Source organism: Neolamprologus brichardi, chromosome 5 (assembly GCF_056152115.1).
Source record: "Neolamprologus brichardi isolate AB-2024 chromosome 5, ASM5615211v1, whole genome shotgun sequence".
Lineage (NCBI taxonomy): Eukaryota > Metazoa > Chordata > Actinopteri > Cichliformes > Cichlidae > Neolamprologus > Neolamprologus brichardi.
In genome coordinates, this window is record NC_142108.1 from 26797966 (window position 1) to 26810436 (window position 12471).

General features: G+C 39.7%; 1 protein-coding gene across 2 annotated transcripts in view; it reads left to right on the forward strand.

Annotated features, from left to right (window-relative positions):
• The first annotated feature begins 1708 nt into the window (after positions 1-1708).
• Positions 1709-12471, forward strand: part of phc2b (polyhomeotic homolog 2b (Drosophila)) — a 41243-nt gene continuing 30480 nt past the window's right edge. The window contains exon 1 of one of the 2 annotated variants that reach the window (XM_006782871.3): positions 1709-1888. Coding sequence is in view for 1 of the 2 variants with exons in the window: in XM_006782870.3 (XP_006782933.2) it covers positions 12071-12114 (44 nt within the window). In the remaining variant the exon portion in view is untranslated. Of the gene's footprint in view, positions 1889-11953; positions 12115-12471 lie in introns of those variants that run through there. The other variant, XM_006782870.3, reaches the window with a different exon arrangement.

A 12471-nucleotide genomic window follows, 5' to 3' on the forward strand; every position in this document is an offset into this window, starting at 1 on the left:
AAACTCTGAACTCTTTGCGCATGCATCTTTATTGTATTTAAAATTATCAGTCTGTCTTTATATCTGCTTTGACTGGTGATCATACACATGCGGTTTTTTTTATGTCCTGTTGAATGAAATCTATTAGCAAAATTAATTTAGATAATAGAATTAAGTCAGTAAGTGTTCGGGCAATGACTCAATTTTTATATTTTTGTATTTCTACACTCTTCATTCTTCAATCTTTATTCAAGAGGTTTAAACAAATTATTGGCAATTATTACCCTTTCATGCATAGTGGTCACTACAGTGGACAGTTATTCAAAGGCTGTTTTCTTGTCAGTGTCAGTGTTGATGGTATACTTGCTCATAAACCACTACATTGAACACTGATGTGTCACTCCATACCCTGCCACCCACTGGTCATTTAATGTTACTATAAATGTTTGACGTGTTTCATTGTAATGTTTTATTGTTTTGTTTAACTGTTTTGTTTTAATTGTTATTCAACCCTGTCATGCATGAATTATGATAACCTCAATCAGGATTTTTTTCTCAAGTATTTTGTATTCATCTTTTCATTACTGAAGATGAATAGAAATACTTAAGAAAAAAAATCCTGATTGAGGTTGTCATAATTCATGCATGAAAGGGTTAATTCTAAGGATTTTTAAATGCTGCATTTTTAAATACAGTCAATGAATTTCTTATCTCTACAGCCCAAAGACATCATGAAGTGCTGTTTCCTCCCTTGAGATGCTCTGCCAGGCCTTTATTTAAGTAACATTCAGTTACTGCTTGTTTGTGGGTCTCTGTGCATTCAGCTTTGCCTTCAGTAAAGCATCCTCTGATGGGTTGGGATCAAATGACTAATTGACAAACGGACAAATATCCCATTTCTTTGCCTTGAGAAACCCTTGGGTCACTTTTTACAGTATGCTTTGGGTCATTGTTTGCACATCTGAAGCACTGTTGGATCACTTTTGCAGTCTTGGTTGTATAAATCTGAGCAGAGAGAATAACCTTGTACACTTCAGAATTCACCTGCTGCCTCTATCAGCAGTAACATCATCAATAAATGCCCATGCCATACGATTTACATTGTGAACTGTTTATCTCCTTCGCTGTATTCTCTGAATTTAATTTGGTATTAATTAGTTAATTTTATTTAGTTTTCCCCTCTGCATTAAAGTCTAACTTGTCTTAAAAATGAAGAAACATTCTAATAATGACGACTGAAAATTGTGAAAAAGCCAGCACTTCAGGTTAGATTCATCTTACAAGCAAACATGATCAAAATGATACTTATTTTACGGCAGAATGGTGAGCGTGCAAGAAAAAGAGTCCACATGCTTGTATGTGAAAGAATTTAATAGCTGCTAAGCTTACAAGGCAAAGAAGTGGCCCGGAACAAAACCCTGAATCAAATGGCTCCAGGGGTGCTGTTTTGAGGTCGCTGATGTTGACCTCGGTTTTGAAGAGGGCCAAACAAAGTGCGACATATCTTTAAAGCTTCTCTGTGGCCCCGTAGCTGCACTGCAAACAGAGCACAGTGCAAAGATTAAAGCTCTTTGTTACCATGGAGATCAGGACTGAGGCCGACACTTGACAGGTGAATGGAAAGAGAGGAGAGGAGGGGTTAATTGACAATAGGGGGTGGGGTCAAATCTCACCCTTTACGCTCATTGGTCCGCTTTGCATCACGTTGCCTGTATGGAATGCAAACGAAAGAGTCGCTTCGGTCTACCCTCCCTAGGCCAGGTCTCCTTTGCCGCTGTTTCTTCTGCTGTTGCTGGAGTGCTCCGAGTCTGTTGGGCGCAGCGAGCCACCGTCCAGTGTAGAATATCAGGAGAAACACTGAGCGAGAGCAGTCAGAAGGAGAAGCGACGAAACAAGGTTTTCGGCAACGGTAAGGTCACGTATATTTGGCTTCTTGGCGCAGGATGTCACGGTTCGTACAAGGGTCACATACCTGTTTATATGTGTTTATATGTGCTTTGGAACGCGTGAGGTTAGTCGATAGCACAAGCAGACGTCTACACGGGCCCCAAAACAGCAGCAAGCGTTTTTCTAGCTGACTTGCTAACGTCGACGTTAGTTTAAGTGCTAAGTTTACTGTTCAAAACCTCATATAGGAACAAAATTGTGTTATTATTATGAATAACAACAATTCAGATGTAGCTAACGTTAGCTAGTTTTGTAATGGAATTCATTGCCAGCAGGAAAGGAGTAAAAATGCTTATGAATGAGACAGCGCATGAGCGAAACGTTTAAATGCAATGTTTTGGCCAATAATAAAGCCTCCCTTTTTGTTTTTAATTGACAACAGTGTATGTAGGGTGTAGCTTTGCTAATTTTGAAATGCTAGGCAAAGTTGGCCAAGTGGATACCAACAGGGAGCTGTGGCCCCTAAGGTCATGACATTTGGCATAAAGAAGGAGGTAGTTATGTTGACAAGTGAAGGTCAACACAGCCGATGGCCCGGGCCCTTTAAAAAGCTGCATGGAACAGTCTGTCCATTTAAGGAAAATTAGCAGTGCTTTAGGAGCAGAAATCTGTGAGGCAGAAAAACAGACTGCAATTACACTTAAAATTGGCTGAAACAAATGGAGTGTAAAATGACTAAGTATATGGCACAATAGTAGCAATGTATTATAATGATGCATCGTAGACTTATTTCAGCACTGGAACTGTATTCACCCTAAGCATATATGCATAAAAGGTTTAATCAACATCTCACCTATTTAACATATTTTCTTAATTTGTGTAATAGAATACATTTATTTTAAAAAAAATTTTTTTTCAAATATATTTGGATCTCAATATGAGTTCAGTGACCTTCACATATAATTAAAGCAAAACACAAAAATCTGCATATGTTGAGGAAATTGGGTGTGTGTGTGTGTCGGGTGGGGGTGGGGGGTGGAACAGTACTTATACACAGACTAACTGGTGTGTTTAGTCATAAAACCTCAGATACAAAGGAGACCTGCACAGTAGCCACAGATAGAAAAAAGAGGAATGTAGCCATTTTTATGTCACCCACTGTTAATTAGTGCTAAGTAATTAGGTAATAAAATGTAACTTCACTCACCCAAACTAAAGTACAACCTCTTGGATGGTCTCTACTACACTACAAGCCATGATAATGAGGTCCACTTTAATGACTCTAAAGTAGTGGAGCTTGGTCTTTGACTTTCATGGGCTCCAGATGTGTGTGTTTGAACACCTGTCAGTTATTTTGGCCTTCCTCCTGAGTTGTAAGAAATCCACCTCTCTTAAAGTTAAACTGAGGCTAAAACCATCCACGCTGTAAATGTGGTTTTAGTGCTATAAATTTGGCCATTTTAACATGGAAGTTTCTGGGAATTTTGGAGCCAGCCTCAAGTGGCATCTAGAGGAACTAGAGTTTTGTTTTTTCCTTTTTCTTGTTGGCTTCGTTTTTCGGCTTGACGGTAGTCACACGAATTGATGGAGAGCCTGTCACTATTGTGGCTAAAAGACCCTCTCCATCATGATCCGGACACCAGCTGCAGCCATTAATGGTTGTTTCACAGAGTTACCTAGATTACCTTTACAGTTTCTTCCAGATAGCTCTTGAACAAATGTTGGATTTCTTTTAAAGCCACAGTTATAATTTAAATTAAAATCAGATTAAGCAGAACAACTACAGGTCCAGACTTGGTTTGGTTTCTATGTTTTATTAAAATCTTATTAATTTTCAAAGTTCAGCTTATTAATTTACAGAGGGTGTTGTGCTTTACTTGCCTTGTTATGGCCTTGGTTTGAAGGTTATTTTGTACCTGATTTGCATCTGTTTCCTGGAGCCAGTGAGTTGAGACGGCCACTTCAAAAGGTGCTGCAAGATGGTGCCGAATATTACTGTAAAAAACTGTGAGGCGTCAAAATCTATAAGCAGTATATAATTATGATGAGAATAATACTAAACTGTTAAACCTATATCCATGCCTATATTTAACTTGCAGTGAATCTTTTTTAGATTAGGGATGTTTACTGATTCATAGCTGGGGGGGCAAGCATTTACATCACTTCAGCTCATACAAACAACTGACTAGTTGTGTGCAGCAGAAAAATAACACAGCAGGCTTAGGGAAGAAACTTGTAGATTTTCTTCACTGACACTGGGGTTAACTGAAGAAGAATTATGCATTATCCACTTAAAAGCATGTCAAGCTGTTGTAATAGAGTAGAGGCTCCTTTAAAAACCTGAGATTAGTTAGCCAGCTGTGATAAATCAAGCAGAGATAATTAGTTACCCTTCAATTCCTATAGACAGCACCTGATCTGATGCTGTTATTCAAGTTAATTATGGGCTTTTATCAGGTACTTATGAAAAGGTTTATTTGTTTATTTCACAAGAGAGAGAGAAGCCACACTTTGTTCCTATGTTTTGTTTAGAGATGAGCTCATTTACATATTGCATACTGCTTTACATTTACTTGTGACTTGCAACTGCCTCTACCCTTCAGTACACAGCCAGCATATATTGCATGTCATAGCTTTCAAAAGATCCACCTGAGGCAAAATGCCACAACAGATGGCTGACGGACTTCCTGATTGATTGTAGATACTTGCAAGCTGTAGTATAGTTATCAGTACAGGTACAAATAAAGCAGTGATATGTAGTTGTGTTTATCTGCACCAGTAGGCACAGCTACAGTGGTAAGTCTTTCTGTGGGGTCACAGTTTGTTCATTTTTATTATTATTATTTTTAAACTGCTTATTTATTTCAGGGTCACATAGTGGCTATAGCTGACACCATATGAAAATGGACTTCTTCATTAAAGTAGATGACAATTCAGGTGAAATAATGCTATGACACACTGATGACCTTAAACTGCATCCATGGGCCCATACATAGGTGTAAATTATTAGGTTGGCCTTTGGCTACATCCACATCAGTCCAGATAAATTTGAAAATGGCGTTTTCGTCTGAAAACGCTCTGCGTCCACACTATCATTTTCAGTCGTTTTCACATTGTTGTTCATCCACATTTTAATGGCCGAAAATGCTTACGTTTCCGTACTGCGCATTCGTGAAATGCAAGACGATTTGACTTGCCTCATTTCTGTCTTCTGTTTATTTACTTTCTGGCTCTTTGAAAGGTTGCAGCAAAACGTAGAGGAAAAGCACCGAGTTTTTTAAATGGACTAACAAGGAGGTGGAGTTGTTGCTGCGAGTAACATAAAACTACAAAGTTGCAAAAGCAAGTGAGAATTAAAGAATTTGAAGAAAAGCTCTGTGGAGCATGTACATTTGATATTAATCTTTAATAGGTCTGTCAAAATTTAGTACAAACAAAACAACTGCTGTATAATGCCCTCCGCTATCTTAGTTTAATTGGTCACATGACTGCACCACATGACTAAAATGTGTCATCGTTTTCGAAAAGGCTCCAGGTTCGCTGTCCACACTGCGACGCAAAAACAGCGTTTTCAAATGTATCCGCTTTGGAGAGCGTTTTTAAAACGCTGCGTTTTCCTTGACCGAAAACGCTGTCTCAGTGTGGATGGAGGGCCAAAACGAAGAGAAAAAGATGCGTTTTCAAACGAACATGTATTAGTCTGGACATGGCCTGTGTGTCTACTTCAGTGTCTTTTAACAATATAAACATTGACTAAAGCTTTCTGTCAGAATGTCAACATGTGTTATGTTTTTCATAATTTTAAACCTGTTGAGTAACACATCTGTTATTTTGGGCACAAGATTTTGCTTCTGAAAGGTAGTAAATTAACACAGTTAAGTTCTCTCGGCTACTTCAAAATGACGAAGTGGCTTCTCTGTTATCCTTTGGATAAGCTCTAATTTTTGTTGTCTCTCTGGTTCCCTGTTAGCATTGATATATATTTAAAGGACTTTAAAGGATTTAAAGGAAGCACTACATTTCTGTTTGCCTCTGCCTCATACCTGACCCAGTTTTCTCTTTCTTTTTTTTTTCTGCTGGCATGAAAGACTCCTGAGAGTGATGCCCGAGAGACTGCTTTGATAGAATAGTTGGGATTGAAAAGCGTTGATAATCTCCAAGCTTCACCAGAACTATTTAATGGTGATATTTATAGATCAGAGAAAGAATCTTTCATTTCTCTGTTGGCACCACTTCAGCCTCTCAGTCTATGTGTGCTTTTCTGCCTGCTTTTGCTGTGTTTATTTTGAGAGGCATTAATAGTCTGAGACATTTTTAGCATCTACTGGAGCATTTTGCACCTTACGCTCTTAGCCCTTACTAAATGAGCCAGGGTCCTCTCTGGAGAGTAAAGTCAAAGTGTTTTGTATCTTCGCAGCATGAGCCTACATATGCTGGAACGGCACACACTCTCAGCACACTTAACCTGGAAAGCAGCCAGAGTCTCTTTGTGCTGGTCTACTCAGCTGTGGAAGGGAAGGTCCACAGCTGAATCGGAATCAGATGGCTCAATTACGCTTCCATGGTCGGCCTTTCCTTGGGATCAGAGGGTATCGCTATCTTACACACTTTAGCGAGGGCAGTGGCCTGCTTGCTGTGTTTGGACAAGCCCATCAGCTATCATCAGGCTCAGGGGATTCTCCCAGCATTACCAGAGTTCTCTAAGGAAATGCTTTTTCAGAACAAATGATCTTGTCACTGACTTGAGGTTCATTCCACTGAAAGAACAATGAAATCTGAGACCCTCTGTAATTCAGGTCCTCCTGCGTGGTCAAATAGCATTGAAGAGAAAGTTCTTCAGGACCTAATGTTGAGGACCTCCCACACACGGTGATATGACCCTCAAAGGTTTACCCACAATGCACTCTTTGAAATCTTCTCCAATTGATCATAAGAAAACAAATACGAGATACAAGGAATCACTATTTTTATCTGTTACACTGCATTGTAGACATTAAATTGGTGCAGTCCAACTATGATATTGATACTATGGTATATCACATGATATTAAACTTTATTTTTTTACAAAGAGCTTTAATTCTGAACAAAAATTTAATTAGATTTGGGCTTTAGACTGTGACGTAATTTATTTATTTATTTTTTTAAATCCGTAATTCTGATTGCTCAAATACTGGGGAAATTTCAACTCACTCATTTATGTTGAGCTTTTTTTGCAATTACTGACTGTCAAAGTTTGGCTTTACTTAATTTAATACACTAAAATTGAGTGGGAGGTACTGATTGGAAGGGAATGACCCATTAAAAGTTTAAATAAATAGGCCCAACCCTCTAAAATGATATTTTAGTTTCTTAGAGGTAGAGCAGGGCGATATGACCAAAAATATTTATCACGATATACATTAGAAAATTTACGATAACGATATAACTAATAATATAATTGACACTAGACAAAATACTTTACAAGTCCACAACGTTATTAGTGCAAAAAAAAAACCTCATCAATGTATTTTCACTTAAATAAGCAGCTGTTTTTATGTGCATTAAAGTTATATAAAAATTTAACAGTGCAAATGCAAATTCCTTGCTCACTGTTTAACCAAAAGGCATTTCCAGTGGAAATTGGCCGACATATCCTCAGCATAACCATGTATAATATCCATAAAACTTAAAAAGAGGTTATAGACACACAATACGGTAATATTATGTTGAAGCACAGTACGTATCACTCTGCGAGGCTCCTGACTATGATAGCCGTAATGCTCCGGCAATCCATCAAGCGGTGCGGGTTCGTAGCTTAGCAAAGTCGTACTAAAACATTTGACATATTTGTCGAGCGCCGTGTACCACCTAAAATCGTTTCGAAGTCAGTAAACACAACCAAAATTCATACATAAGGCTCACAGGATTATAAGGGGCACTGTCGATTTTCAGAAAAATCAAAGGATTGATTTTAAGTGTGCCGTATTTTCCAAAAAACACGGTAATAACAACAGCCCGCTAGCATGCTCTACCAAAAATAGTGGTTTGTTGTGTATCTGATGGACGAAAGCTAAACCAGTTCCACACCACTGAAGTTGCAGCATTTTTACAAACCATTTCTGGTTCATCCGTTTCATTTAACGATCCGCTTTCGCCCTTGTCATTTTCTGTCGCTGCCATACGCGTATATAAACAAAGTCACTGCGCATGTGCGTTTGACCCATATTCTATCGCAATATTTCATTTTCTTATCGTTGCCCGACATTATACCGGTATTACCGTGAACGGTATGATATGGCCCAGCCCTACTTAGAGTACAAGATTGGCTCTTACAATAGAACCTCTGCACAAAGACCTTACGTCTTTGTGCAGAGGTTCTATTGTGAGAGCCAATCTTGTACTTAACAAATGAAGCCATTAGGTGTGAGTAATAAAGACAGTGGGTCCCCATCCCAAGTTTGTCTTTTTGAACTTCATTAGTTACTTTGACTTTAGTCAGAGTTGTTCGGCTAACTAGAGAGAATTAGTTTTGTCAATTTATGAAGTCTAAAGAAAAGCTTTTGAGACCTAACCAGTGTGTCAAAGGTAGCTCTGTTTATCTTTTAACAAGCAAAAAAAAAAAATGATAACATTGAAAAGAATTATTGGCATTGATAAAAATGAACTGATAAAATCCTATCAATACCTTTTGAATAGTTAAAACTAACACCAGTTATCAGTTTATCATTATATTGAATTTATTCCTATGTTTTAGGTTTGTCCGTCTTTATTTCTTTTCATTACCACAATAAATTCTGAGTGCCTTAAATTTTTTGCCACATTTGAAATTTTGCAAAAAAATTTCTCAGAACAAAATGGAATGCCCTACTTCAAATGGTTCATTAAATGTTTGTGAGATAGATGTCAACAAAATAGCCCCAGCAAACTCATGTTCATTTTGTCAGTCTGACTCATACCAATTTAATTTAATAATATCTTGCCTGTTTTGCCATCTGGCATCTTTAAATATCTTCATTATCCTCATCCTCAAATAATTTAGTTTACCAACTTTAGGGAAGTTAAATAAAAGCAATTATTTCAATCTTATTTAACCTAGACTTTTACCATCATAGCTCTTGTTAGGGTCTATTAGGCCCCTGGCTGAACCACCTTTTACACCGTCCTTGCATCGTAATCACTTTGTTTTTGATAGCAGTTTTGGAGACTGAGCTTTAGGATGTTGAGTTTTATCATCAAAGAGATGATATCTCACTGAGCCACACTATTGGTCTTTCCTTCCTGTTTTTAACCCCCCAACCCCCCTGCCACAGCTCTGTTAGCCAAGTGTGAGATTTCAGGCTTGCACTTCTGGATGCACTGCCAGCTAATCTATATGCTAATGAGAAGATGATAATCAATGAGGCTCACGCATGGTTGGCCCCAATCAATACTATATTGCACCAGCAAACGACTCAAATAGCCACATTTCATACTGCCAGACAGTTGGGTGGCGTGTTAATGTTGTGGGGTAGAGCATAAGTATGCCATTATCCTTTGGTTTTTATCTTCCCAATTCCATGTAAATGAATTCTGTTGTCATTAAAGAGGAGTTTAAATTCAACTCTGAAGCTATCTCATTTCATTTTTATGAGGGGTTTTGCTGGTTTTCCTCTTTTGTTATTTTGTTTCTAAGCTTGATGTCCATACAGAAATCTTTGGCACCAATTATTCAAAGCCTTCAGTAATAAATCACTCTAGTCTAGTGTGTACAGTTATTTTTTTAAAAGCTGTCAAGACATGCTGCAGATGAATAGTGTCACAAAAAAGTTGCAAAGGTCGAGAATAACAGTTGAATAGTTTGAGAGCTCATGTCAGCAGAGATAAAGCAGTACCATGTCATGACTTAAGATGATACTAGTCTCAGTTTCACAACTAATAATGAAACAATTTTGTGAATCAAAAATCTGTTTTGTTTTCTTAAAAAAAAGAAAAAATCCCGTCTCACCCCTGTGGGATCTGGGAGCTTGAAGGTCCTGCGCAGTGCCTTAGGCTACGTCCACACTAGCCCAGATAAATTTGAAAACTGCATTTTCGTCCACACTATCGTTTTCAGTCATTTTCACAGAGTTGTGCGTCCACATTGAAGCGGCCGAAAATGCTTACGTTTCAGTACTGCGCATGTGTGAAACGCAGGACGATTCGACATGCCTCATTTCTGTCTGCTGTTTATTTACTTTCCGGCTCTTTCAAACATTGCAGCGAAATGTCGAGGAAAAGCAGCAAGCTTTTTAAATAGACTAACAATGAGGTGGAGTTGTTGCTGCAAGTAACATAAAAGTACAAAGATGCAAAAGCGAGTGAGAATTAAAGAATTTGAAGAAAAGCTATCTGGAGCATGTACATTTGATATTAATCTTTAATAGGTCTGTCAAAATTGAGCACAAGCAAAACAACTGCTGTATAATGCCCTCCGCTATCTTAGTTTAATTGGTCACATGACTGCACCACATGACTAAAATGTGTCAACGTTTTCGAAAAGGCTCCAGGTTCACTGTTCACACTGCGACGCAAAAACAGCGTTTTCAAATGTATCCGCTTTGGAGAACGTTTTCAAAACGCTGCGTTTTTCTTGACCGATAACGCCGTCTCAGTGTGGATGGAGGGCTAAAACGGAGAGAAAAAGAGGCGTTTTCAAACAAAAACGTGTTAGTCTGGACATGGCCTTAGCTGTTCCTAGGACTGCGCTCTTCTGTACAGAGATCTCAGATGTTGTTCCTCGGATCTGCTGGAGCCACTCGCCTAGCTTGGGAGTCACTGCACCTAGTGCTCTGATTACCACTGGGACCACTGTTTCCTTCACCCTCCACATCTTCTCAAGCTCTTCTCTGAGCCCTTGGTTCTAATTCCAGCTTCTTGTGTTTCTTCTTCCTGATGTTGCTGTCATTTAGTATTGCTACATATATCACTACGGTCGTCTTCTTCTGCTTCTCTACCACCACTATGTTCGGTTGGTTAGCCACCACCATTTTGTCCGTCTGTATCTGGAAGCCACACAGGATCTTAGCTCGGCCATTCTCCACCATCCTTGGTGGCGTCTCCCAGCCTTGTTCCTGCTTGTTCCTGTGCTGCCATGATTAGTGCCTCTGTGTTGTCTTTCAGTCCAACTTTCTCCAGCCACTGGTAGGACGTCTGGATGTCAGCCACTTCCTCTATCTACCGGTGGTACATACCGTGCAGGGGTCTATCCTTCCATGATTATTCCTCCTCTTTCTCGGGTTTCTGCTGCCTGAGGTATTCACTGAGCACGTGGTCGGTTGGGGCCATCTTTGCGGATGTTTGTTGTCTCATCCTGGACTGTGATGATATCCAGTGTTTGTGATGATATCTCCCCCCGACTGTTGTCCTGGTTCCCCCTTCGTAGCATGTGTGTTGTTCCTCGTCAATCTCTAGACATGAGAGCAGTCCTTCTTCACAATGTTTGAACACTGAGCTGCTAGTTTCGCCATCAGTGTGGATGTTGGGTATCAAAGATTCCATAGGTCCCTCATCCTATTCATGTAACCCCTTCGTTGTTCAGCCTGTGACTCACTGTTCCTGTCCTTAGCTGAATGCTAAGGAAAATGGGCCTATTGCAACTGCAGGTTATTTGTGGAAATTGTGCTGCAGACTTGAAGTGAAAACTGAAATACTGAAAAAGGAATGAAGCCTTCGGTTTTCCACTGTTCGGGTCTAGACTAAGCAAAAGAGAAGAAAAAGCATTTCAGGGTTATTCTTATGAAATGCCTCATTATCTTGGATTTTCAGCTATTTGGAAATAATTTGGGTGATATGGGGAGGTTAGGGTCTAAGCATCCTAAAAAAAAAAATTTAGTATTCAGGAAGCATCAGAGGGGGAGGGGAGAGTAAAATCATTACCATCATCTTCATTAAAGAGGATCCTGTTGTCCAATCAGGATGCGGCTCTGCATGGGGATTCCATAAGCGCCCGTTGGCTGTCGCTAGGATACCACATAATTAGGAGGCAGGCTGTGGCCTGGTTGGTGGACTTGGGTGTTGATGCTGGGACGACGAGCTTGCTGTGTGTTGGGGGTAGACAAGAGGGGCAGGGGGTTTGGAGGCTGCACAGAAACACCCTTGCACGCGCTCATTTATTCACTCAGTCAGCCAGGCAGCCAGCCACTCACTTAGGCAGACAAAGAGGAAAGAGGAGCAACATCCTGCAGGAGGACAGCACGCTCCCCGGGGGATGGGGCATCATACCCCTGCATCGCGTTGGGGGTGTCGGAGGAGGTAGGAACACCAGGGTTAGGGGGCTTTGTCTCAGAAGCAGAGTACCCCTCTTCACACACAGATACACGCACACACACACACACACACACACACAGAAATTTTATATATAAAAATACACACAGGCACAGATTTCTCTGTGGATCTTTTAGCTATTAAAGCTATTATCACACATCAATCGATTAGTGGAGCTGACAAATGCATTCTCATAGTATTTTTAATGTGGGTCATCAGAGTTGTATGGGCACTGATGGAGGTTTCTGCACTTCCTTACTGTGATGTAAGCTCTGTAGAGACAGCCAGTCTGTCTGACAGTCTCTTAACAGCTCTCATCGTCCTGCTGGATATGCGAAATGGATC